The sequence below is a fragment of the Desmodus rotundus genome, chromosome 5, assembly GCF_022682495.2.
Source record: "Desmodus rotundus isolate HL8 chromosome 5, HLdesRot8A.1, whole genome shotgun sequence".
Classification (NCBI taxonomy): domain Eukaryota; kingdom Metazoa; phylum Chordata; class Mammalia; order Chiroptera; family Phyllostomidae; genus Desmodus; species Desmodus rotundus.
In genome coordinates this window covers 5,921,869-5,945,484 of record NC_071391.1, presented here as the reverse complement: position 1 = coordinate 5,945,484, position 23,616 = coordinate 5,921,869, and the positions used below count along the sequence as shown (strand labels likewise).

Below are 23,616 nucleotides of genomic sequence, written 5' to 3'. Positions count from 1 at the left end.
TGGGACTGGAGGTCAAGGTGGAGATGTGGTGCTGGGCCTAGAGGTCAAAGCAGAGTGAGCACAGCCAGAGGGTGTGTAGAGGTGGCAGGGTCAGAGGGCGGGTGGCAGGGTCTGTGGCAGCTGGGAGAGCAAAGGTCATAGAAACAGAGGTCAAGTGCGGGGCAGAGGCAGGGCCAGGATTTGAAGGCAAGGCAAAGCACCAGGGTGGGCTGCTTGGGGCAGGGACGGGGAAGGAGGGCGGCAGGGACGGGTGCAGGACACAGCGGGCTGCAGTAGGCGTTCTAGGAGCGAGCAGGCAGCAGCCCAGGGCAGCCACTGATGTGGGGACATTTCTGAAGGCTGCGCAATGGCCTGGAAGACTCAAGGAGGCCCTTGACTGCATTCGGAAAGGTCAGAAGACACAGGTGGTCTCAAGGAGTGGAGCACGGAGCGTTTCCAGTCAGCAGGGTGACTGGGAGTCTCATGAATAACCAGGAAGGGAAGGGGTCTCAGAGGCAGAACTCCTGAGAGGAAACTCCGGAATCAGGGAACAGAGGTTCCAAGGGCTTCACTCAAGGGAAAGATTTGAGGGGCTGACCCCACGGCAACGCAGGGATGGGCCGGGTTTGGGGTAAGAAGGTTGGAGCGCCAGGGCCCTTACGATGTGCAGCTGCAGGTAGTCTCCGAGGCCCGAGGCGCTGTCCACGCGCACCAGCACAGCGCTCCGCTGGTGCGTGCTGAAGCCCACGGCCAGGCGGTCCATCCTCGTGCTCGGCCGGTCATTGGGGGGCCACGTGTAGGTGATGAGCGCTCCCCCCTTCCCAAAGATGTATGTGGTCCCGGCTGCAGAGAGAAGGACAGGGAGAGGGAGATATGACATCAGGAGGGCAGACCAGCAGGTCCTCAGGGCCGCGACAGGAGCACTAGGACGCCAGGTTCCGGGTGGGGAGCCGCAGCCAGTGTGCCCACAGCAGCCCCAGGCGCTGCAGTCCCGGGGACCGGTCGGCAGGCGGGTGCCCAGGTGAGAGCTGTGCACGCGCAGGGACAGATGTAGCTGCCTCATCCAGAATTCTGCCTTAATTACAGCAAAACAGAGGCAACAGAGGGAGTGCGACAGAGAGAGCGAGCCCCCCAAGAGGTTGCAGGCGGACCAGGAGGACTTCTAGGGGCAGGGAGGACCCAAGGGGCCTGAGCCTGACCAGCTCAACTTCTCCCAGGGCTGGCAGAGGTGACAGATCCAAGGTGTGTGCTTCTGTGGGGCCAGAGCCCGGCAGGCGAAAGGAGCCCCAGGCGATGGCAGGAGGAGGAGCAGGGGCCGGTTCGCTCTGACTCACTGCCGGTGGGCTGGCACCCTGCCAACACCTGCCCCACCTCTCCCAGCCCCTGGAAATCCTGGTCCCAGTTTGCCCAGCATTCCCTGCTTCTACTCACAACTAGGGGGCTGCCTGGGTCCCCAGACAGGGGGGTCCTGGAGCCCTGCCCAGAAAAGAGACAGACATGGGGGGTGGAGGGGGGGCGACTGAGACTGACAGCCAGAGGAAGAGGAAGGCAGAGAGACAGATGGACAGAGAGGGACAGAGAGGGGTGTAGGTGAGAGAAAGCAAGAGAGTGGGAGCCAGAGATGAAGGCTCCTTCTCCCTGCCCTCCCCCACCCCACCCTCTCTCCCCCTGTCTCCTCTTCTCCATCAGGCTGCCGGGGGCGGGTGTGAGGTCCCTAACGATCTCAGCCCCAAAATAGACCCCATTAGTCTCCATGTTCCCTCCTGCGGCTGACTGGGTTCCCTGGGGGTAGGGGGTGGGGGCAGAACGATGGCTAGGGTGGGGTGGGGGGCTGGTCACCCAGTCTCCAGGAAGGGAGCCTTATCTGGAAGGCCTAGAGGACCAGTACTCTGGGGCCTTCGGAGAAGGGATGACAACAATCCTGTATTCTTTAGAACCCAAATGGAGCAGATGAGAGTCATAAAATGCTTGATTAAATAATTGGCTACTAACGACCCCTCTCAAAGCACTTCTTGGGGGAAAAGGGGTTCAAGGAGGATTTATCCAGAGAGGGACAGAGGGGCAGATGGGGCCAGAGGGCAAAAGCCTGGAGTAGACTGAGAGAGGAGTGGGGCCTGGGAGGTGGGAGAGCTCTGGGTGGGATGGAAAACCCGGGTCCGGGAGCTGGGCTCTGGGCGGGAAGGGAGGAGCAACCCTGCTCTGCCAAGGTGGCAGCCCAGCTGCCAGCCCTTGGACCGGGCCCCTCAAGCACCTCCAGGTCTCTCCCCCCAGGGGCTCAGCAGCCCCACTGTAGTTCAGGCAGTGTAGTTGAGGGATAGGGGGCTCTAGCTCAGGAAGTTCTCAGGCCCCCCAAAAAGAGGGGACTCCCAAGAGCATTGGAGGGAGGTGCCATCTGCGTCCCAGGGAGGGCTGAGGAGGGCCAGCGGTAGCCTGGGTCTTGGAGAGGCAGTGGGGCCCCAGAGCGCTGGGCTTAGGGGCAGCAGGAGCTGTTCCCCAGAGCAGTTGTCGTGACGCCCTGCATCCCCCCAGGCAGGGCCAGAGAGGAGAGAGGATCCCGGAGGCAGGACAGGGATGAGAGACCCACCTCGATGTCTAATAACTGACATCTCGCCACAGCACGTGGTCAGGAAAGCACCTCTGTCAGAGGGAGCCAGGTGTCCCTCCTACCTGGGGCCCTGAAGGGCCAGTGCTGAGGGTTGATTCCTCGGCATGAGACACCCCCAAGACTAGGGTGGAGAGTTGGATGGGAGCAGGGTACAGAGGGAGCTGCACCCCGACCCAGGGTGGGCCACCTGCCTGGACAGGGCAGGGCCTGAAGGCTAAAGCAGGGTAGGCTTCCGCCAGTAGTGATAGTCTCTCCACTCCCAATGCAGCACTCTGGAAAATCGGCTGTTTCCATGGCAACCGTAATACCCAGGGTCCTCCCTACTCCCTCCACTTACTCACAACCGCATGGCCAAATTTGGGGCTGGGGAGGGACAGGGGAGCTAGGCTGCTGACCTTCCTCCACAACCCCCCCACCTCCCTGACCAGAGATTGCTGCCTCTTCACCCTCTGGGCTCTGGGGTCTCCCAGTGAGACAAAGGAGGGGCTTGTGGGGTTTCTTGGGCCTTCAAACCAGCAAAGGAAATGCCATCTGCCTGGGGCCTGCTCCCAAATCTCCCAGGTCAAGGGGAAAGGTGGCTCTTTCTCCTCCTTTCTCCTCCGGAAACCCACACTGCACACTACCCTGGAGAAAGCCCTGCCTGAGCCCAAGGAGGGACTGAGGGGCAGGCAGGCGGATGTCCCACTGGGCAGTGAGGCCCAAGGGGCCAGAGGCGGAGTCGGCGCTGCAAACCTCAGGCCCCACGATGTAAGCGCCCGGTGACACGCCTGCAGGCCCCACACTAACACGCAGGCGAAGACACACCAAGCTGCACACAAAGCCCCGGTGTGGAGAGGCGGACTCCCCACACGAGACACGAAGCAGCCGGCGCTGTGGCGGTGAGCACACAAAGGCAGGGCAGGCGGCAAGGGCAGGGACTGGCACGCGCAGGGCAGGAGGGCGCACAGGTCCCGCCCCTGAGACCCAGGGTGCACGGGCTGCCGCCCACTGCCTCCCCATTTCCCAGCTCCAGAGCCAGGCCTCCCCCGGGATTTATGACCCAGCTGTTCCCACAATGCAGTCAGTTTATTAAGCTGGGCGAACCTGTAAAAGCCTAAGGGCATTTATTACACTGGGGGCGGGGGGCGGGCAGATCCAGCGGAGAGACATACTTCTAGGGCCGAGGAAATGAAGGATGAATGGTTTATTGGACTGGGGCGGCAGTAATTACCCTGGAGAGACATTTCTCTCCCCAGCCCTGAGCTCCCACCAGAGGGCGCAGAGGGCCAGGTAGAGAGGACAGCGGGCCTGGGGGGCAGGGGAGGTATCCCTGCCAAGTGCCCCCAGGTGGGACCCTCCTGAGCCTCCGGGGCCTCTCGCCTCTGGCCCTACAAGCTGTCCTCTGCCCAGGGCCACCAGACAGAGTCCCAGGGGAAAGCAGAGATAGGCTGTCCAGGACTCTGCACCACACCTAGAACCTCTGAAAGGGTCCGGAAGGGGCTGCGAGGAGTAGAGAAGGGCCTAAGCCAAGACACAGGTGTTGCACTGGGTGGTCCAGACCACTGGCTTTGCTCTCCCCAGGAAACCACTAGTGAGCTACACCATGCATCATATTTCAGGGCTGTCGCACACCCCTGACGCCCAAGACAGAGCGTTCTGATCCTCTACCCAAAGGCCTCGGGCTGGCACCTTCTGCCCACACCCAACATAGTCCCTTCAATGCCTCCTAGACCCAGAAATTCACTGATCCAGTAAAAGACTCTAAATGATCAAGAATCTTCCAGAGAGTTCCCACACACCTGCACTCCAGAAAAAAACCAAAACCAACCATTAGTAATGGTTAGCTAACCCAGACCCAAACAACGTAATTATCTCATGTAAACACCCCCTGCGGCGACGCTCCTGTGGTTAAAACTACATGTGCAGACCCTCCATCTGCCCACCCTCCCGCAGCATCAGAAGCCACGACAAAAATCTTCTCATAGGTCTAGAATCACGAGAGAACAGGAAGTCCCACACAATCTAGAAAAGCCACGCTCCTAGGTGCCCATGGCCCACCCCAGCTCTTGTACCTGGACCCTCACAACCCAGGGGGACCTCCACAAACCCGATCTCGGGGCTCAGCTCTCTCCTGATCTAGAATCCCAGAGCAATATCCCCTTCAATGTGTAAGCCCATTCCTGGCCATGAACCCTCCAGTCAGAAATCCAAGTTAACACACCCACATCCAGAACCCAAATGAATGCCAGCCCCCTTTGTTAGCTGGAGGGATGAAGCCAGAACCCCTGGAAGCTACTGACCCAGAGCTGAGCTGGGATCGACCCCTCCGTCCCTGGCTTCCGAGGGGACCAGAAACCAAGGTTGGGGGCTGAAAAGCTCCTCAAGGACTCTGAAACCAACGTTGGGGCCAGGGACCAGGACAGTGTCACCTCTTGGGCCATTTTTAGGACCCAGGCGTCCTGGTCCCCCCAAGCCTAGACCAACATAAGGTGCGGGAGCGTCAGGGGCGTCTGGCGAGTGGGAGGGATGTTACGTAATGGGGGAGTTGGAGGGGGGGGATAGAAGAGTCAATGGAGGAAAGGGTGAAGGGAAGGAGGGAAGGAAGGCCAGAAGAAATGCAGTGAGACCCCAGGAGAGGGGAAGCGGAGATGCAGGAAGAGAGGTCCCCACACTGGGGGAGGCTGAGGAGACACTGGGACAGCGAGGAAAGGTCTCCCCTGGCCTAGAAAGGTCTCCCAAGCTGGCCTCTTCCTCCAGCCAAGCCTGAGGCCCCAAGAGAAGCCTGTCCTCTGCCACCCCCGCCCCATGGCTAAGGTGAGTGGAGGTGGGGCTCAACCATAGCAGGTAGGCTCCTCCCTACTCTTCTCTCGGCCGTGACCCTCCTCCTTGCTCTCACCTGTCTAACCCTTCCCGGGCCCCTCCACTCAGTCTCCCACCACCTTCCATCCCTGTCCTGGGTGCCCTCCAGCTCCTCCTCTGCTTCCACGTGGCATTGGGAGGATGAGCCATTCAATGAGCCCTCTTTGGGCCATTCTCCTCCTCTGCCCAGCAAGGGGGTGGCCATCTCTGAGACAATCCCAACACCAACACACCATAGGGTCCCCCACAATGCTCTATCTTCCATTTTCTCTCCTCTCTCCGCTCTTTCCATCCTGACTCCAGAGCCCGGGCCCCTCCTTCCAATCTGCTCCTCTCCCTGGGCCAGCGCCTCTCTCCTTTCCCTTCCTTTAACCAACTCTCCTGTGCACCCCACAATGACCTCCTCCAACAGCCCTGGCGCACGCATCCTCTCTCACCCCTCTGTGCCTCTCCTCGTGGCCCAGGAAGACCGTGTCCTCTCTGGTTCCCTTTGGGAACCACACTGGGCCTCACGGGAGCCTGAGGGGACAATGAAGAGGAGGGAGGAAGGCACAGAGGACCACAGAACTCATGAGGAGAAACAGAAAGTGTGGGGTGGAAGAAGAGAACGAGATGGGAGAGCGCCGCGTGGCAAGGGTCCTCGCTGGGACAGGGGCTAGACCAGACAAGACTGCTGGGGAAGAAAGGTGAAAGCAACGAAGAGGAGGCTGGAAGGGGCCACTCCTGGGAACTGGATGCAGAGAGAGTAGAGGCATAAAAAATGAGGGAAAGATGAAGTAGAAGAAAAGCAAAGAAGAGTAGAAAAGGGTGGGAAGTGACGGGGGAACAAAGACTGGGAAGGGAGGATGAGCAGATGAAGACCGATAGCGGGTGGGCAGAGACCAGTGCAGAAATGGAGGCTGTGACGGGCCAACGGGAAGGGATGAGGACACAGACACGGAAGATGACGGAGGAACAAAAATGAGCGAAAAAATGAGAGGCAATGGATGAGCGGGAAAGGGAGGTGATGGAAGTACAGGCATTGGAGGCAGCAAGGGCGCAGAGTGGGAGTTAGTGGAGGCACGGTGAGATGATGGGGGTCGAGGGCGTGAAGATGTCCCAGCGCTGAGATGGGAGGCAATGGGGGTACAGAGATGGGAGGGGACGAGAGCCCCAGGGTGGAAAGCGAAGGAGGTACAGGAATGGGGAGTGATGCAGGGCTGAGATGGGGGCCAAAGACAAGAAGTGACAAAGTATGAAGACAGGAGGTGGTGGAGGCTGAGGTGGGAGGCGGTGAGCGGTGCCGCGTTGGAGGCGAAGACGTGCGGGAGGTGAGAGAGGCAGAGAAATGGAGGCAAAGGGGCGCCCTGTAGAGTGCGATGGCAGGGTCCAGGGATGGGAGTGACAGAGAGGGGAAGTGATGAGCAGGCTCCAGTGGGAGGTGAGGGGTCTCCAGGACGGGAGGTGACAGGAACTCTGCGATGGCCTGTGAAGGAGGGACTGAAATGGAACATGATCGAGTCTGCCATGGAAATGAAACAAAACGTGAAGAGGGACAGACATGGGAGTGACAGGGAGGACAGAGAGCGGAAATCATGGGGGTGTGGTGGTGGAGGCACGGAGAACGTGGGGCCAGAGGTGCAGAGATGGGAAGGGACCGCAGGCAATGAACCTGGAGGGCCTAGGATGCGAAGTGATGAGGGGACTGCGATGGGAGGGGACGGTGGGCAGAAACCAGGAGAGGTGACAGAGGTCAGAAATGGAAGGGGGTGGGGGCGGACAGCAAAGGTGAAGTAGGTTTTGAGATGGAAGGGTGAAGGGCTGAGGGGAGGTGACCGTAGCGGAAAGCAATGGGGGCCGACACGAGGCAAAGGGGAGGGTGGGGAAGTCAGCTCCGAGTCACAGGGCCACGGAGGTGAGAGGTGCTGGAGACCAGCGGTGGGCAGCAGGCGTGGGACAGAGATGCAGACGTGTGGGAAGGAGATGCCGGCGAGGAAGGAAATGCGGCCGAGAGTGATGGGACAATGCAGCGAGGACTGGGAGGTGGAGGTGGAAGGACAGTGCCGGGGGAGAGAAGGGAAGGTTGCTGGGAGGACAGGGGTGAGGCGGAGGCGGGTAAGAAGTGAAAGAGGAAGAGATGGGACATGTCAGAGGCAGAGCTGATAGATGGCACAGAGGTGGGAGGGTGGCTATGGGGGGACAAAGGTAAGAAGATAATGGGGTGCACAGATGCTAGGCCAGCCATGGGAAGGTGAGGTTGAGGTAGAGGTGGAGGTAAGCCAACTGGAGAGAGAAGTGGCAGAGATGGAGGAAGTGATGAGGAAGAGAGCCTGGGGAAGGGAGAGGCGGACAGAGAATGGAAGGACAGAGGCAGGGAGGTGATGGGGCTGGAAACATAAAGGTGGTAACAAGCCCGAGATCAGGATAAGGAGGTGAAGGCGAGGCAAAGAATGCAAGTGGTGAACACAGATGAGGCGATAAAGAGATGGGGGCAGGGTTGTGATGGAGAGGCGAGGGTGGGGCTGAGAAGACGGGAGCTGGAGATGGGAGGTGAGGGGCACCGGCCGCAAAGCAGGGGGACTGGGCCTCGGGCACACAGACTGGGGTGCGGCCCGCAGAGGCCGGGGCCGCGCGCACCGGTGGCCCGGGAGCCAGCCAGCCGATCGGCCTCGGCGTAGCCCATCACTTACCGTGCCCGCCGCGGGTGAGGAAGGGCATGCGGTTGATGGCGATGGGCACGGTGCCGTGCTTGCTGTGGAAGTGGTGGACGTGGTGGGTGGTGCTGAGGCTGGAGGAGACCCGGGCCCCGCTGGCCACCCCCAGCAGCAGCAGCAGCAGCAGCAGTAGCGGCAGCAGAGGTGGCGGCGGCGGCAGGGGCCCGGCCAGGGCGGGGGGGCGGCGCGGGCACCCCCCCGGCCTGCTCCCCCCGGGGGGCATTTCGGCCCGGGGGCGGCCGCCTCACAGCCCCATGGCCGGGGGCGGGGACGCGGGGCTGCGCAGCCCCGCGAAGCCCCCCTCCGGCTCCGAGCCCGGGGAGGGGGGTGGTAGGGGTGAAGAGAAGGAAAACCAGAGCCCAAGCCTCTGTCCGGAGCCAATGAAATCAACCGGATCCCGCCGGGGAACCCGGGGTCTGCAGAACGGCAACGCCAAGGTCCAGAACGCCTGGGTCCATCGCGACAAGCTAAGGGTCTCCCCGCATCCCGGCGGGGTCGGGGCGGCGCAGAGGGCCGTCAGAAACCCGGGGGAGCGCCCGAGGGAGGGGGCATAGTTCCGGGTGGAGAGGTGGGGAAGGCGAGGGGACCAAGCAGGGAGGAGACCGCGGGGGAAATCCTGCGGAAAAATCCAGCTGGGGAGGGGACTGGAGCAGAGAAGGGGGAACCCGACGGAGACTAGGGCCGGCCGCGCGGCTGCCGCCGCTGCGGCCCGACGGAGGCCCGCGCAAAGGAGGGAGCGGCCTGAGGGGGGGAGGAGGGGCGGGGGAAAGGGGGAAGGGAAGCAAATCCGGGTGAGGGGGGAATGGAATGGAGGGAGGGGAGAGGAGAGGAGGGGAGCAGGGCTGAGCAGAGGAAAGGTGCGAGCCTGCGAGATTCCGGCGGAGCGATGGAGGCAGCGGAGTGTTGCTGCAGAGGCAGAGAGGCTGGAAGGGAGAGGGAGGAGGGAGACAAGGAGGCAGGAAAAGAGGAAGTGGAGAGGGGAGGGGAGTGGGAGCGCGGGAGGAGGAGGGGGCAGGGCGGAGAGACCGGAGCGGCTCCTGGTCTGCGGGCGGCGCTGGACAGCTCCGGCGCGCGTCACCTGGCTAGCCCGCTCCGCGCTCGTCTCTCCTCCGCGCGCGGCCCGCCTCTCCCCCGCTCCGGCGCGCGCGCGCGCGCCCCTCCCGCCCCCTCCGAAGAAGGGGCCCTTCTGAATAATTGAACAGGTCTGAGGCTAGCAAGAGAGGCGGCTCTCTTCCTCCTTCTCCCCTCCGTGCCCCCGCACCTGGACGAACCCCAATAGTGCTTGCTGGTCCAGCATGCAGAGATGTGGCCACCTGACACCTCTGCACGCACCCCTCAGAACACACGTGCGCGCTAGGATGTGGACGGGCCTGGAGATGGAGACACCCACGTGCCCATACAGGCATCAGTGTGCGCGCATGCACACATAGGCTCAGACACATACATGCATGCATGTGCTCGTAGAGACTGGCACATGAACTCACACTCAGCCATGCTCACAGAGGCGTACACAGGCACACATACACGTTTGTCACAGGCAATGAATGGCCAAGTACACAGGGACAGCGGCTCCAGGCTTACCCTCCAGAAACAGGGTCATCCGTATGCATGCACACAGTGCACCCAGAGCCTCAGCGGTACTCAGGAGTAAGACACAGCACCCGTGCAAGTCTCCTCACTACCTCCCCAAAAGGGCATCCCCTAACCTCCTGGACTCCAACCCTTCCTCTCCACTGTCCCTGCTCCTCCCCCAGCCTCAACCTCTCCCTCCAAGGGGAGTTTCCAGGACACCTGTCCACTGAGTGTCCCACTTGGGACAAAACCCTTCCTGGGCTGTTTATGACCAGCTGAGAAAGTCGCTTCTCCCACTAGGTGCTCCTCCACTGGGATCTGCCCCCAGACTTTTGGGGGTCTCTGGGAAACACTTGTCATAGCCCAAGAGGTAAGTGCAGGGAGGCTGCCTTCCCTTCATCTGGATGTCACCTCTGCACCCACATCAACTTGGGTTCTGCCCAGAGGATGCTCTACTAGGTCTGGGGGGAAGGGGTAGAAAAGTGGGAAAAGAGGGAGGAGAGGTGGAGATAGACTGTAGAAGGAGTCAGGGATATAGGGTAGTAGAGTGAGAAGTGGTGAAGAGGGGACAAAAGGGAGTGGGGTAACATGAGAAAGGGGGGGAGATTGGGGAAGAGAAGGGTAGCTCCTTCTTATTGATTCTGAATTCCATCTGGGCACAAAGAGTATCACCAGTGGCCCCACGCTTGCTGCTCGCAGATCCTGGATGCTGTCAGGACCCACGACAGCTCCTTTGTGGCTCCTGCCACCTCCCTACCCTTGCTGGATGACAGGACCCCTTTTGACACTGGCCCTTCAGAAGTGAAGAAAGGGTCCTCAGAGGTACACCAGAGGAGGGTCCGAGGTGGTGTGTGGCCCCAGGAGGGAGGAGAGACTGCATGCAGGCTGGGCACCGCCCCCCCAAGACTTGTCCTCCTGCCCTCTCCATCCCATGCTTGTGCCCTGGTCTCTGAAATATAGACTGACACAGCTCTGAGCAGGCAGAAAATTTATGGTCCCAGAGGGAAGGAGGGAGGAGCCGGTAGCGAGAGGAGAGGAAGGGAAACCGCCTGGAGGCCAATCGATATCAGTGAGTGGGAAGTGGAGAGAGTTGGAGGGGGTGACACTGGGGAGTGTGGGGGGAGACAGAGGGTAAAAAAGAAAGGAGACAGAGGTGTGCAAGAGATGAATAGAGGCTGCAGAGGGTAACAGAGCAAATGGAGAGATGAGAAACCGGGGGGCAGAGACGGTGACGAATTGACGGCCTGGGGGAGGCCTGAGACAGGCTCTGAGAGACAGAGCAGCAAGCAGGCCCAAGGGGAGCGCCTTGGCCCGGAACCTCAGCCCTGGGGTTTCAGCTGCATGTCAGGCAGTGTCTCTCCTTTTGGCTTCCTTCCTCTCTCACTGCATGTTCTCTTATTCATCCTCTCCACTTTCCTCTTTCTCATGGAAGAGATGGGTTCTCTCCCTTTGATCTCTCTCCCACCTCCCAGAACAGACTCCTGAGCCTAAAAGGTACACGGAGATCTCTTCACATCCCCCCCCCGCCCCCGGTTTAGTCCCCACGTCACGGATGGAGAAACTGAGGCCCTAAGTGGGGAGATGTTGTTCTGCAGGTTGGACCTCTTTCATCTCAGCCTCAACCCACCCCACTCCCTCGCCCTGGCCAGCTCCACACCCCAACCCCGACTCTCCAAGGACAGGGTCTGGCTCCCTCCACCCTGGCCGTTCCCACCCACATTCCTCTCTTCGGATGAAGGTTCCTTTGGTGCCCAGTGCCGGCCCCATGTCCTTCGCTCTCACAGGCCGGGTGGGGGACAAATGAACAGGCCTGGGCCCATTTCCTGCTTGACCTTGTGCTTCAGTGGGGCCTCAAGAAGACCAGCCTCAGCGAGACAGCATGAACCTGAACCAGTCCCAACAGGGAGAATCAGGAAGAGGGGCAACCCCAAGAGAAGAAGGGGGCTGTGGCTTGGAAAGCCCTGGCAGAGTCCCCAGCTCCCAGATTCCTGCCCTGTCCTTCAGGGCAGAGAGCTCAGGATTACCCCAGGGCCGGCGTTTGGAGGCTCCCAGGTTGCACCCACCTTTTATTTTTTTTAATGTCCATGGCTCTGCCACCAGACTGCAGACCCGGGTTCCTGCATGGTGCCACTTCCCCAGCCCCACGTCTCCCCACCTCCCATCCCCCTGGAACCAGAGAAGTCCCAACCTCTCTTCCCACCTCCGCTGAATGATGGGGTGACTCCCTAAACCCCCATCCATTTCTATGCCCCCTTCCAGAAGGTTCCACCATGTGGGAGTAGAGTAGCGGCCATGGGCAGCAGTGCTTCTTGATCCTGATCCCCTGCACCCTCAGCAAGCCAGGCCCACCCCCAGCACCCCGCAACTAAGTGAGCTGCAGTGAGTAACAGGGTCAGGAGTGCCCGGGGTCCAGCTGGGCTCCGCCACCCGCCCCCTGGCTTAGGGCAAGGAACTGAGGTCTGTTTCCTCGTCAGTCCAACAGGATGGCTGCTCTCTACCCCACTGCCTTCGCTGAGTAACAAACTATAAGGGCTTTGCCAGCTCCAAAACACTAAACATCAGTGAGGATTGTTATTATTAGCAGCAAAGGTACCACCATCTTCTGATCTGCGCCCAGCTGAATGTGCTAGAGAGGAAGGGGCCCAGCCCAGCCCCATCTCTATTCCCAGCAGCCAGGGCTGGAATGTCCCTGAGCTGCCCATTGTCTGGGGGTTTGGGAAGGTACCCAGAATGGCAGGTCAGATGAGGAAAATCCTGGGGGACAGGCAGGGCCCTGCCTGAGAGCACAAGGACAGTGTCAAGAGAGATGGGCTGGTTATTTTTTCTAGGGAGAAGGAGAACCATGACCCACCCAAGAGCCTGTTCGGGAACCAGTCCATCCCATAAGCAACTCAGGACTCTGCCAAATGGCTGAGGCCCCGAGGTGTGGCACAGAGGCCGGGTGAGAACCTCCACTCTTAGCCCCGATCTACTGTTGACTTCTTCCAGAAATCCACTCACCCCTCGGCGGGGGGTAGTTGGGGATCTTCCCTCCCGGGCAGCTGAGTGGTCACCTCCCTGCTCTCTCAGCAGGGCTGCCCTAGGAAGGACCACTGAAGTGATGCCTGAGGGAGCAGCCCCTGCCCCAGCCCCTGGCCCAGCCTGACCATCCGAAGGGAGCTCCCAACGCCCTTCCAGTAGGAGGCTGCCTCTGACCCCTTTCTGCCCCAGCCACCCTCTCTCTGCCAAGCTCTCACCAGCTGCTGGCCACCGGCCACTGGGGACTAGAAACTACTGCTGAAGCTGCCCTGGGGCATGGGGGTGAAATAATATGCAGGTTGGCAGGCAGATACCCAGCCAGGGAGTAGAAGAAGTAGGTAAGGACACTAGGGAGTGCCCTTGTGGCTCCAAGGGACAACCTGCAGTTGGGGTTCTTGGGGAGGGGGTGAGTAAGAACAGCATGGCCGATGCCCAGGGAAGCGAGCTATCCAGCGGCCTGGCCTCCTGGGAATCTCCTGAGTCTGCCCTGCAGGGCATGGTCCTCTCCAAGCAGGAGAACAGGTATCCACTGCATAATTCTGAGGGCACCAGAGAAAAGGGGGTACAAGTCAACACCAGCCCCCCCACCCTGGGCGAGAGTGTATGTCTGAGCTACGCATACATACAACACAGAAGACCATGTCCAAATTTGCTTCGGGAGAGCAACAGAGGCTGACACCTTTGGTTATGGGTGAAGGGAGCAGTGTCCCACCAGCTTAGAATGAAGAAGAGAGTCCATCTATCAACAGGTCGCCCCAGAAATTCAGGCAGCAGCCATCCTGCACAGGCCTGAGAGAAAAGACTGAGAGGGGACAGTAGCCAGCAGCTCCCCTTGGGCTCTCAGGACAAGAAGGGACGAGAAGGAAGCAAGCATCAAGGCTCTCAGAGAACCTACCCCCTCCCCAGCTGTCCCCAAGGTGAGGAATGGGCGGGGACCTGCCCCTAGCAGCCCCAAGCCTCCCTGGCACTCACGGTCATTGCAGACAGGGCCTCCATAGGAAGTCATGGTGCAGTCACAGGTGAAGCCATCCCACTGCTGCAAGCAGACGCCCTGGTTGGCACAAGACTCTTCGGTGCAGGTGGTGCTGGGGCCTGGAAGAAGCAGGAGGAAAGAACACACCGTGCTCAGCCAAGCCCCCTCCCTGCCCAAGAGGCACGGAAGCTTCAGGACCAGGCTGAGAGGTCCTGCTCTCAGTTCTGCTAGGCTGAAAGGGCCAAGTACTGATGAAGGGGAGGGGTAGGAATGGGGGGGGGGTGCCCAGGACTGCCAGGCTTGGCCTTGAACTGTGATAAGGGGCCAGGGTGGGAGGCAATGGGGAGAGCAAGTGATTCTTCACCCCCCTGTACCCCTGCTCCAGAGCTGGGGGGCAGGCTCGTGCAAGGCCTGAGAAGGAAGGCCACTTTGCAGCCTTGGTGTGTCTCTGCAGCTGGCCCTCCTGCAGCCTGCAGGGTCACACCTAACTCTTCTGCCCTAGACTCACCGTCACAGCCCCTCTCCACCTGCCCGATGCGGTGCAGGGCGTCAGCAATGAGGTCTGGGAGGCGCCCGTTGAGGTCCACTGAGGCCAGGCAGCCCTGAAAGCCATCCCGGGAGGCCACCAACTTGGGCAGGTTGCTGAACATATTCTTGCTCAGACCACCAATGTACAACTCCCCTGCAAAGGGAGTGGGGTCAAAAACCTGGGCCTGCCAGTCCCCTTTCCCCTCCCAGGACTTCACATCTGGTTGTCATATCTTCCTGCACGTGCAGGTCCCAACCCAGACTCCAGTTCCCTCCTCGGAGATCCAGCGCCTTGCACATCCCCACCCCCACCTCTTTCTTCGTCCTTCTCCACCTTGCCATCTGTCGGCTCCTTTCTCAGAGAAGCCCAGATGCAGGGGGCAGGGGTGGGTGGGGCTGGGGGAGATGGGAGGGAGCAGCTGGAGAAAATTGTTCCACACTCTCTCCCACACATCTGATTCCAGTTCCGGCCTGTAATCAGTCCCTTTCATAGATGTGCAGCCCCAACCCCTTCCACCCCCATTCCCCCCCTTCCAAAGTCTCCCATACCCAGAACTCCTTCAGGCCTCCCCCAGCTTCTCCCTACTCTGAGTTCTCTCCTGGGGGGTGGCGTTTAAGCCCAGCTTCGTCCCCCCCAACTAAGGCTTGGCCTGGAGACTCTGGGTGACACGGGGAAGTTCTCCTCAGGTCCACCTGATCCCCACGCCACTGCCTGGCCACCTCAAACCTAACTCCCTGGATGTTTCGGCCATCCCACAGCAGAGCTTCAGCGGGTCAACCCCGATGCCCTGGCCACAGGCTCAATGCAACACAAGGCAGGCCCAGAGCACCCCAGGTTTGCAGCCACTCTGGGTTACCTGTGGCACATCGCCCCCTTCTGGGAGCAGGGAGAATCGGCAGCACCATGCCACAAGATCTGGCCCGGGATCTGACCAAGCTTCCAGTTCCAGCTCTGCTGCCTGCTTACTTGACTTCAGGCAAGTCATCTAGCTTCAAGAAGCTTCTGTTTCCACCTCTCCAGGAGGGGGATGAATTCAATGGTCTCTGAGGATCCCCCTCAAGCTCGGACAGTGTGAGTCACACTGACACCCATGGGTCCCTATGGAACTGAGGGCTGCTTTGGGCTTATGAAAGAAGTTGCCCTCGTTGCCCCACTGGGGTCTGGAATAGACATAGGTATTGTCCTCGCTCCTGTTCCCTCAGCCCAGCTTGCAGACTCATCCTCCTCTTCCCTGCTCTCTGAGCCACCCCTGCTGGGGCAGGTGATAACTGCTTTGATAGCTGCTGAAGAGGCTCTGGAACGTGGGCCCTGGTGTAATGCTAGCCCACCAGGGAACCCTGGGCCCAAAAAAGCCCCCAGAGCTAGCCCAGCCAAGGCCCACGGTATATGACCAGGGCAGCATGCAGGGACCCAGCTACTGCTACTCCCTCCCCACCTCATCCACTGCCCCTCCCATCCCGCTCTAAGCAGCACCTGCCAGGATGCTAAGCTCCCCGTTCTCTCTACAGCCCCATCCAAGGCAAGCTTCTCCACCTCGGAGGACCAAGAGGTCTTCGGAAGGCCTGGGCTACCTACTCCTAGCTTTAGAGCAAGGCCACCAAACCCCGCATGAGACACATCCTGTGACCAGGCTCTCAGTGCTGAAAGGACAGCCTTGCAGGAGAGATGGGCAGACCTCTGACAGGGGCACGTCAGACCGGACAGAGCGGGAACAGGGAAAGTCGGACACCGTGGGCGGAGCGGGAGGGAGAGTCACGCTGGTTGGAAGAGCACCCAGAGCGGGGTGATCTTGTGGGGGTGCCGAGGGGGTAGCTGGTCTAGGGCCAGGCCTCCTGCAGAGGCCCCAGGCCCCCACCTTTGAGATCGAGGTTGCGGGCGCCATTGGAGTGCTGCGTGACAGTGCGGGAGTCGATCTTGAGCGTGTGCACGTTGCCTGGATCCCTGGACACCACCACGTTGTGCCACTGGTTGTCATTGACCGGTTTGTCTGAGTTCCCCTTCATCAAGGACGGGCCATTCCCCAGGTCAAACACGTAGTGGATGTACCTGCCCCACAGTAGGGAGGAGACACTGGGTCAAGGTGGTGGCAGTGCTGGGAAGGAGGGACTACAGTTGGCAGGGGCCTCAGGAGCCCCAGGAGGAAGGGGTAGAGTGGGAGACCTCCCAAGGGAGAGACCCAAACCAATGGTACAAGGACTCTAGTCACGGGGACAGCATGCAGAGGGAGGGCCACAGGGAAGCCCATAGGGGGAGAGGCTGGTGGGGGCAGCACGGTCCCCCAGGATCAGGGACAGAGATGCTCTAGGGTGGGGTTTTCTCAGGCAAGAGAGGCCACAGGAACGTGGTCCTGTCTTCTGCTGGTAGAGAGGGCTAGGGGGCCCAAGGCCCAGACAGTGAATGAAGAACAGATACAACTGGAAAACCCCTGGCAAGGCAGTAACTGTGGAGTCTCCAGGACAGGAGAGGGGGGTATGGCTTCGCCATCTTGGCTGGTAGCTGGGACCTGAACCTTGACCTGTGGTTGGGGAGGGATTAGACTTCCCAGCCAATGCCTGAGGGGCCACATCTTGACCAGCAGGGAGATGGGACCACCTCCTTGACAGCGACGCAGTGCCCAGCACCTCACCCCTTGACCAGCTCGATGACAATGAAGTCGTTGCCGTTGCCGGAGTTGAACAGGAGAAGCCCATCGGGGGCCGTGGTCTTGAACTGGAAGAAGAGGTGCATGGAGGCGTAGGCTTGAAGCGTGGCGAGTGCCAGGTAGCTGCTCCGACTCTTGAAGGTGACAGGATCTGCCACAATGGCACGCAGGCCAAAGCGAGCATTGAGCTCGCAATAGGTGATGTCCCCGTCCTTGCACTGGTCCATGTAGGGCTGGCCGTTGAACACCAGCCCACTCAGGTGCCCGATGAAGTTGGAAGGCACCACGGAGATGAAACGCCGCTCTGTCATGATGCCCGTCTCGATGTTGTAGAACTCCAGCCGCGTATGGGCTCCTGCCATCTGTCCTGCTCGGGACAGGAGACAGAGATGAGGGGCGTGGCTTTGGGGCACAGACTGTAGGATCATTTCCGAGGTCGGGCCATGGGTCCCCAGGAGCCTCCCCTTCCACACAGACAGGGCTGTGCGGCACAGACATCAGCAAACAGCCCGCAGGTAGGTGCTAATAGCAAGCACGGCTCCTGGGTCCAGGGGAAGTGGTAGGACTCGTTAGTCCTGGGTTTACAGGCTTCCAGACACTTGCTGCCTGCAGGGAGTTGAAATGGTCCCCAGGGTCCAGGTCCTCCCCGCCAATATACCACTCTTGAAGGAGAAATGACAGCAGCAGCTTGAGAGGATGCTGCCCTAGGCAGTGGCCACCCAGAAGAACAGGGCCAAGCACAGGTCACGAGAGATGTGTCCACCTCCCTGGCCGCACACCACCTACCCTCCACAGTCACGTTGTCCACAGACAGCTGCAGGTTCTTGCCACGCCGCACCACCCTCACCGTGTGCCACTCGTTGTCATTGAGCTTGTGCCCCGCAAAGAGGGTCTCGGGGCCTTTACCTGCGGCACCAAGGGGGGAGTGAGCGTGGCACCTGTGCACGCCCGTACACCCCAGCCCCGGCACAGAGCCTCACCACCCACAGACATGTGCATGCAGGTCCACACACAACCTATGGCACATATTCGCTGTGCCACACACCCATGCACGCAGGTCCACACATGCACATGAACAGAGCTTTGTATACACCCAGACACACTCAGTACCACCACTCTGTACAGTATCCGAGGGTGCTGTTGGAAGAGAATCAATGTGAACCATGTCTTGTGAGGCCCTGCCCACGGACACTCATAACCAACATCGTTCCCAGTCCCCTAACATCCCTCAGTGTCCATGTGTGCAGCCAGCCCCTAAGCTCCCAGCGTGCATGCATAGACCTATAACTTTCAGAGCCTCACCAGGCACCCACTTCCTTGCTGGTAGTGGAACCTCCACACAGACACACAGACCCCCATCTACACAGGGACCCAGTGTGACCTTCCTGCACACACCGCACAACCTGACGTGCAACCACGCACAGCACATTCAGCATGGCCAGACAGGGGAATGTTTTTTTAGGAATTATGACCATTGATCAAGACCAGGACTATCAGCTTCCAAGTCTAAAACAAAAATGTTTATCTTTAGAACGGTGCTGAACCTTCCAGCACTCCCAGGTCACCCATGGGCCCCCCAGTGCTCAGGCCAGCGGGGAACAGGGCTCACCACGCCTATGCAGGTACCAAACACACACGGAGACACACTCAACAGAGTCCGTCTGCCTCCCCCGCCCCATTCCTGTGCTCTCCTGCACGACCTCAGGGCATGCCACACAGAACCACTGAGACGGCATCGAGTTCAGGACACTGGGATGCTCAGAAACGTCCACATTCGCTCTCCATCTCACCCTCGCTGACAGCCTCACTGTCACTCTGAGAGCACCCCCATTTACAGAAACTCGGCCCCTACGGGAGGCAAGAGCTGGGAGGGCTGTTTTGAGGCCCTGAGCAAGCTACCTTCCACTCCCTACAAGCCACATCTTCTTTCCTGCGTGCCTCGCCCTCCCCCTTGTGGCAACCTCTGGAGGTGCAGCAAAATATCCTAGCCCCTTCCTCCAGCTCCTTCCTGCTCATAAAGGGTGGTGGGCCATCCTGGGGTCTTTGCCCTACCCTCTTTGAGATCATGAGGTTTCCTGGCCTTCCTTTCCCCAGACCTGGTAAGCATGCTGACCCTGGACCCCCAACAAACTCTCACTGGTTCGGCTTTATTTGGTCCATTCTGTCCTCCACAGCCACACTACTGCCATCCTCCCCACTCTGGCTCCCCTCCCCACACCCACTGCCCAACACCCACACGAGCCAGTGATGAAGGCTTCTCCTCCCCCCACCATCCCTCCCAGACCCCAGTGTCCAGCATCCCAAGACCCTTGGGGCTCTGCTGAAGAGGGAAGCCACTTACTGGGTGCGCAGCCGACGCGCAGGCAGTCTGGGGGGGCCATGGGGCGGGCAGAGGGGAAGGGGAGACAAAAAGGCAGAACAAGTTTTTTTTTTTTTACATCCTTCACAGGGAGGGGTGTCTGCGGGCGGGGGTTCCCCCCCGGGGCCACTTTCCGGGGACCACGCGTGCCCAGGTGCCCTCTCTCCCCTTCCACAGTTGGATCCCTATACCTCCTGCCCCCAAAAGGGCTCCAACCCTCCCCAGGGCTGGGGGGCAAGGCAGTCAGGTGACAGAAAGAGGGCTTGCTTCTCCCTTCTTAGAAGGGCCCAGACCTCTCCTGTCTGAGGGAGATGGGCACCTTGGGAATCTCAGTGTACAGGGGTCATGGGGGCTGAGGGCCTGACCAACCCAACAGCCCCCCATCTGTGGGAGGGAGATGCACAAGCCGGCCAGAGTCCCTGCCTCCCCTGCCCTGGGACAACTCCCTGCTCAGAGCTCAGGTTGTGACACATCACTCCCCATGCCCTCTGGGCTCTGAGCTAAATAGAGGAGTCTGCCCCAGGGTCCCCTTCCGGTGGCCATATGCCTCCCAAAGTCCCAGGGGGCTGGCACCACCCCTACAGGAACCTTCTTTCTATCCTCCCTAACCCAGAGGATGCCAGCCTGTCACTGGGGACCTAGTGGTCCCTCACCCTGAAGAGGAACTGGTATTTATCTGTTTCTCTAGGAGGGGCTACGGCCTCATAGATGGGGACACTGAGACCCCCAAAGCATGACTCTGAGGACACAGCAGGTCAGGGACAAGTAGGCACCATAAGCAAAGTCCCCTGCCCCTGCCCCTGCCCCAGCCCTAGCGTGGCCGTCCTCCAGCTCCAGGCTACGAGTGCCCCACATGGCCAGAAAGCAGGGGCTGTCCACACAGAGCTGCAGCCTGGGCCTCTGGCCATCCATCCCCCTGGTGGGACACATGACCCACAACATGCCAGCTGGCCAGCCTTGCAGAGGGAACAGAGCACGGAGTCCTATGAAGTTAGGGTTTAGTATCCTGAATGTCTCACTACTTCAGACCTGACAGCCAGGGACTGCAAAGTCCTGCGCCAGGCGGCAGAAAAGCTAGGTCCTGATCTCATTATGTGACGGGCCAATCTCTCTAAGCCTCGGCTTCCCTCCCTGTGATCTGAGGGGCTTGAACGAGAGGATCCTGAACTGGGAGCAAGAAACAGGTATTCACTGGGCTGTTTCTTGCCTTTCAGAGGGGACAGTCATCAGCCCTTGGTTAACAGCAATATCTTGGCATTCTGTGACTCGTGCCAGAACAGGCTCTTCCAAGAACCCCAGGGGCTAGGAAGCAAAGGGGCGTAGGGGAACCTGGCATCCCTGGGCCCTGAAGGTTCCTGCAGTGGAGATAAACAGATTCCCCTGTGGCTCTGGGCCGCACGGGCCCCTCCGGCAGTACAGCTGAGCTCCACACGCGTTGTCAACCGCAGCAGAAGAGTGGGGGGGAGCAGCCGGGACCCTGAGCCACAGCCTGGCACCAAGGGGAGGGCTGAGGAGGCAGAAGGTCAAGGGTTAGGCATGGAGGGAAGTCAGAAGTTACAGAAAGAGGAAAGAGAAGGCACAGAGAGAAAAGAGGAAGAAAAGGGGAGCAGAGGGGAGGGGAAGCTGGACAGAGAGGGAAGGGGAGGAAAGTTGTGGGAGGGTGCCAGGCCTGGAGTCAGGTCACCGGGGCTCTCTTGGGGCCAGCAGAGTCTTCACCAATGAAGGGTCCAAAAAAGAAAAAAGAGGGCTGAAAGCGCAGGCCAACTCCGCTGGGGAAAAGGCCCAGGGAGGAGTTCCGTTCTTTCCCCTCCCCAGCAGGGGAGCACCAGGAAAGGGGGTCCATCTGTCCAGAGAAGAGGTGTCAGCTCCAGGCCCACCCTCTGCAGTGACCACACTCTCAGAAGCCCCTACTCCCATGGGGTGTGAGGAGAGCAAACTCTTGCTGAGGATGGGCACCCCAGGAGGGAGCCAGCCCTGTCTGGGAGGAAAGCCAGGAGCTGCAAGCCCTCCGGTGCACCTCCCCACCCAGCTCAGGAGCTTTAGCTGGTAGCCTATGGACTAGCAAGTAACACGCGCCTCAAGTTCAGGGATTGGATGGAAGTGACTGGTCTGCGCAAACCCACCAGGTCCCTGGTTGGACACAGAGACCAGGGTGAGGATATGAATGTGTGATGGTACAGGTGGGAAGAAGTCACCTGCATGGAAAGGAACTCAGAGAAAGAACCTGGCTTCCTGTGCCCCATCTGACCCCCTGCCACCCCCATCCCCCACAGATGGAGGGGTTTGTGGAGAGGCTTCTATGCAAGGAGCCCACTGGCTGGAGCCCCATCTCAAAAGTCACATTGCAGAGTGGCAGTGTGCACTCCTGGTGCAGCCCTCATTAGAGCTGTCGCCCCAGGAACCCAGCCAACAGAGGGAGCTCTGACCAGTCCCAGGTGGGCACGAGGTGCCCTTCCATGGCCCCAGGGATTAAAGGGCTTTGGGCTGTAATGTGTGTTTAGCCTGGTGTACAACGTGAACGAGGGTCGGACTTGCTCTGTACGGCTCAAGAGGGCAGAAGTAGGTCCATAAGTGGGCATTTCGGAAGGGGGGCTGCCACCTAGGCAGAATGACCCGATGATTAGAATGGCCACCTCAGAGACGAGGAACTCCTGACATGGAAGGTATCTGAGCACAGGTGGAGAGCTTCCCGATGCGCTGAAGGAGGTGACTTCTAAGGGCCCCTCCAGCTCTAAGATCCTTTCATTACAGTGTGCCCTTCTTGTTACTGACAGGTGGGACCACATGGGCACACCTGGCGGAGGGCAACTCCAGGGAGGGTGAGGAAGAACAGGCAGCCCAGCCAGGTACTGGCCCCAGGGGCCACACCCAAGGCAGAAGGAACCCAGGGACAGAAGTCACACTGGAACAGGATGAGGAATCCAGAGGACTCTACAGTCCTCTAGGGTCAGACAGTAACTGTTCTGCTCAAGGGCTGCAGACAGTAGAGCCCTGGGAACTTGCTCAGCATCTGCAGATATGCTGGCGCCCAGGGAACAGGGCAGGAGGCACAATTCGGCTTCTCCGGCAGGTTTCTGTGGCATCCTCTGCCCAGAAGGAAGCAGCATAGCCTCAGGGCCTCGCTGGGCCCGTCTGGCCTAGCACACACCCCATCTGCTGAGACGGGCACTCAGTGCCTCCCCCCAGCTCTCCCACCCAGTGGTCACTGCCAGACAGCTCCCTCTTCAGGACCCAGCACCGTGTCTGCATCATTCCACTGAGCACCTGGGGAGCAGCACAGCCACTTGCGTAAGGCTGGCTTCCCTTCCCGTAGGATGAGACCACGAGGCCAGAGGCCAAGCCCCAAGTCTTCTCTCCATTCCCCAGGAGCCGATCCAGCCCAGGGCTGGGGCCTCAATGGTGTTGCCTGTCCGTGAAGCCCCGCAGGCCCTGTGTAGCATGGGGATCAGAATGCGGATCCTGAGGTGGGGTCATGCAATGTGAGAGGAAGCAAGCCTCCAGCCTCACTCTAAGCTTACGTCCCTATCCCAGTATGATTTTCATTCAAGAAGGCTGGTGAGTCTCTAGCATGTGTCTTGCATCTGTATAATGTGATCACTTCCATTATTCCATCTGAGCCTCAAAACCATCAGAGAGTAGGCAGAGCAAGGATTCTTGTCCCCATTTTAGAGAAGAAAACAGAGGCTCAGGGAGAGAGAATGACTTACTCAGCAGTCAAGGAGACCAGGGCTAGAACCCAGATTTTCTGCCCCAGGCCCACTGCCCTCCCATCACGGCCCAAGGCTGGGGGGCTGGGTGTAGGCAGCCTGCTGTGCCTGTGTGACCACACAGCGACCCCACGCCTCCCTGTATACACTCAGTTGGTATTTGTGGACACATGCATCTGGCCCAAGCATTTGGTCACAGCTTGTCGTGAGCCATTTTAGAGATGGCACCTCTGTGGACGGGACTAGGCGCAGCCAAGGGGGAGAGGCAGGTGGGGAGAACTGTCCTTGCTGACTGTCAGCCTGAGAACCACCTTGTTCTCTAACTTCTAACTACTTATGTGGCACAGACAGAAAAACATGGCCACGAGAAGCCCTGGCTGGTGCGACTCAGTGGATTGAGCACCGGCCAGTGAATCAAAGGGTCACTGGTTGGATTCCAAGACAGGGCACATGCCTGGGTTGCGGGTCAGGTCAGGTCCCCAGTAGGGGGCGCACAAGAAGCAACCACACATTGGTGTTTCCCTCTCTCCCTTTCCCTCTGTCTAAAATAAATGAATAAAATCTTTCAAAAATACATAAATAAGATAAAATAGTAGTGTTTTTTAAAAAATGGCCATGGGAAGGAGAAAGTAAACCCCAAGGGTGAAAGGTCCTGAGGGCCCCCAGAGCACGTTCTTCCAGCCAAGGACACCGCCGCCTGTT

General features: G+C 59.7%; 1 protein-coding gene across 19 annotated transcripts in view; it reads right to left on the bottom strand.

Annotated features, from left to right (window-relative positions):
- The window catches only part of NRXN2 (neurexin 2), a 102,544-nt gene that overhangs the window by 24,535 nt on the left and 54,393 nt on the right, over positions 1–23,616 (bottom strand). For 10 of the 19 annotated variants that reach the window (XM_053925053.2, XM_053925062.2, XM_053925058.2 and 7 more), the window contains 7 exons: positions 19,190–19,216; positions 17,635–17,754; positions 16,834–17,215; positions 16,063–16,253; positions 14,187–14,360; positions 13,678–13,797; positions 641–822 (listed from right to left, as the gene is read on the bottom strand). In XM_053925053.2, coding sequence (XP_053781028.1) covers positions 641–822; positions 13,678–13,797; positions 14,187–14,360; positions 16,063–16,253; positions 16,834–17,215; positions 17,635–17,754; positions 19,190–19,216 — 1,196 coding nt within the window. Of the gene's footprint in view, positions 1–640; positions 823–8,091; positions 9,130–13,677; positions 13,798–14,186; positions 14,361–16,062; positions 16,254–16,833; positions 17,216–17,634; positions 17,755–19,189; positions 19,217–23,616 lie in introns of those variants that run through there. The other 9 variants (XM_053925055.2, XM_053925061.2, XM_053925071.2 and 6 more) reach the window with 2 other exon arrangements.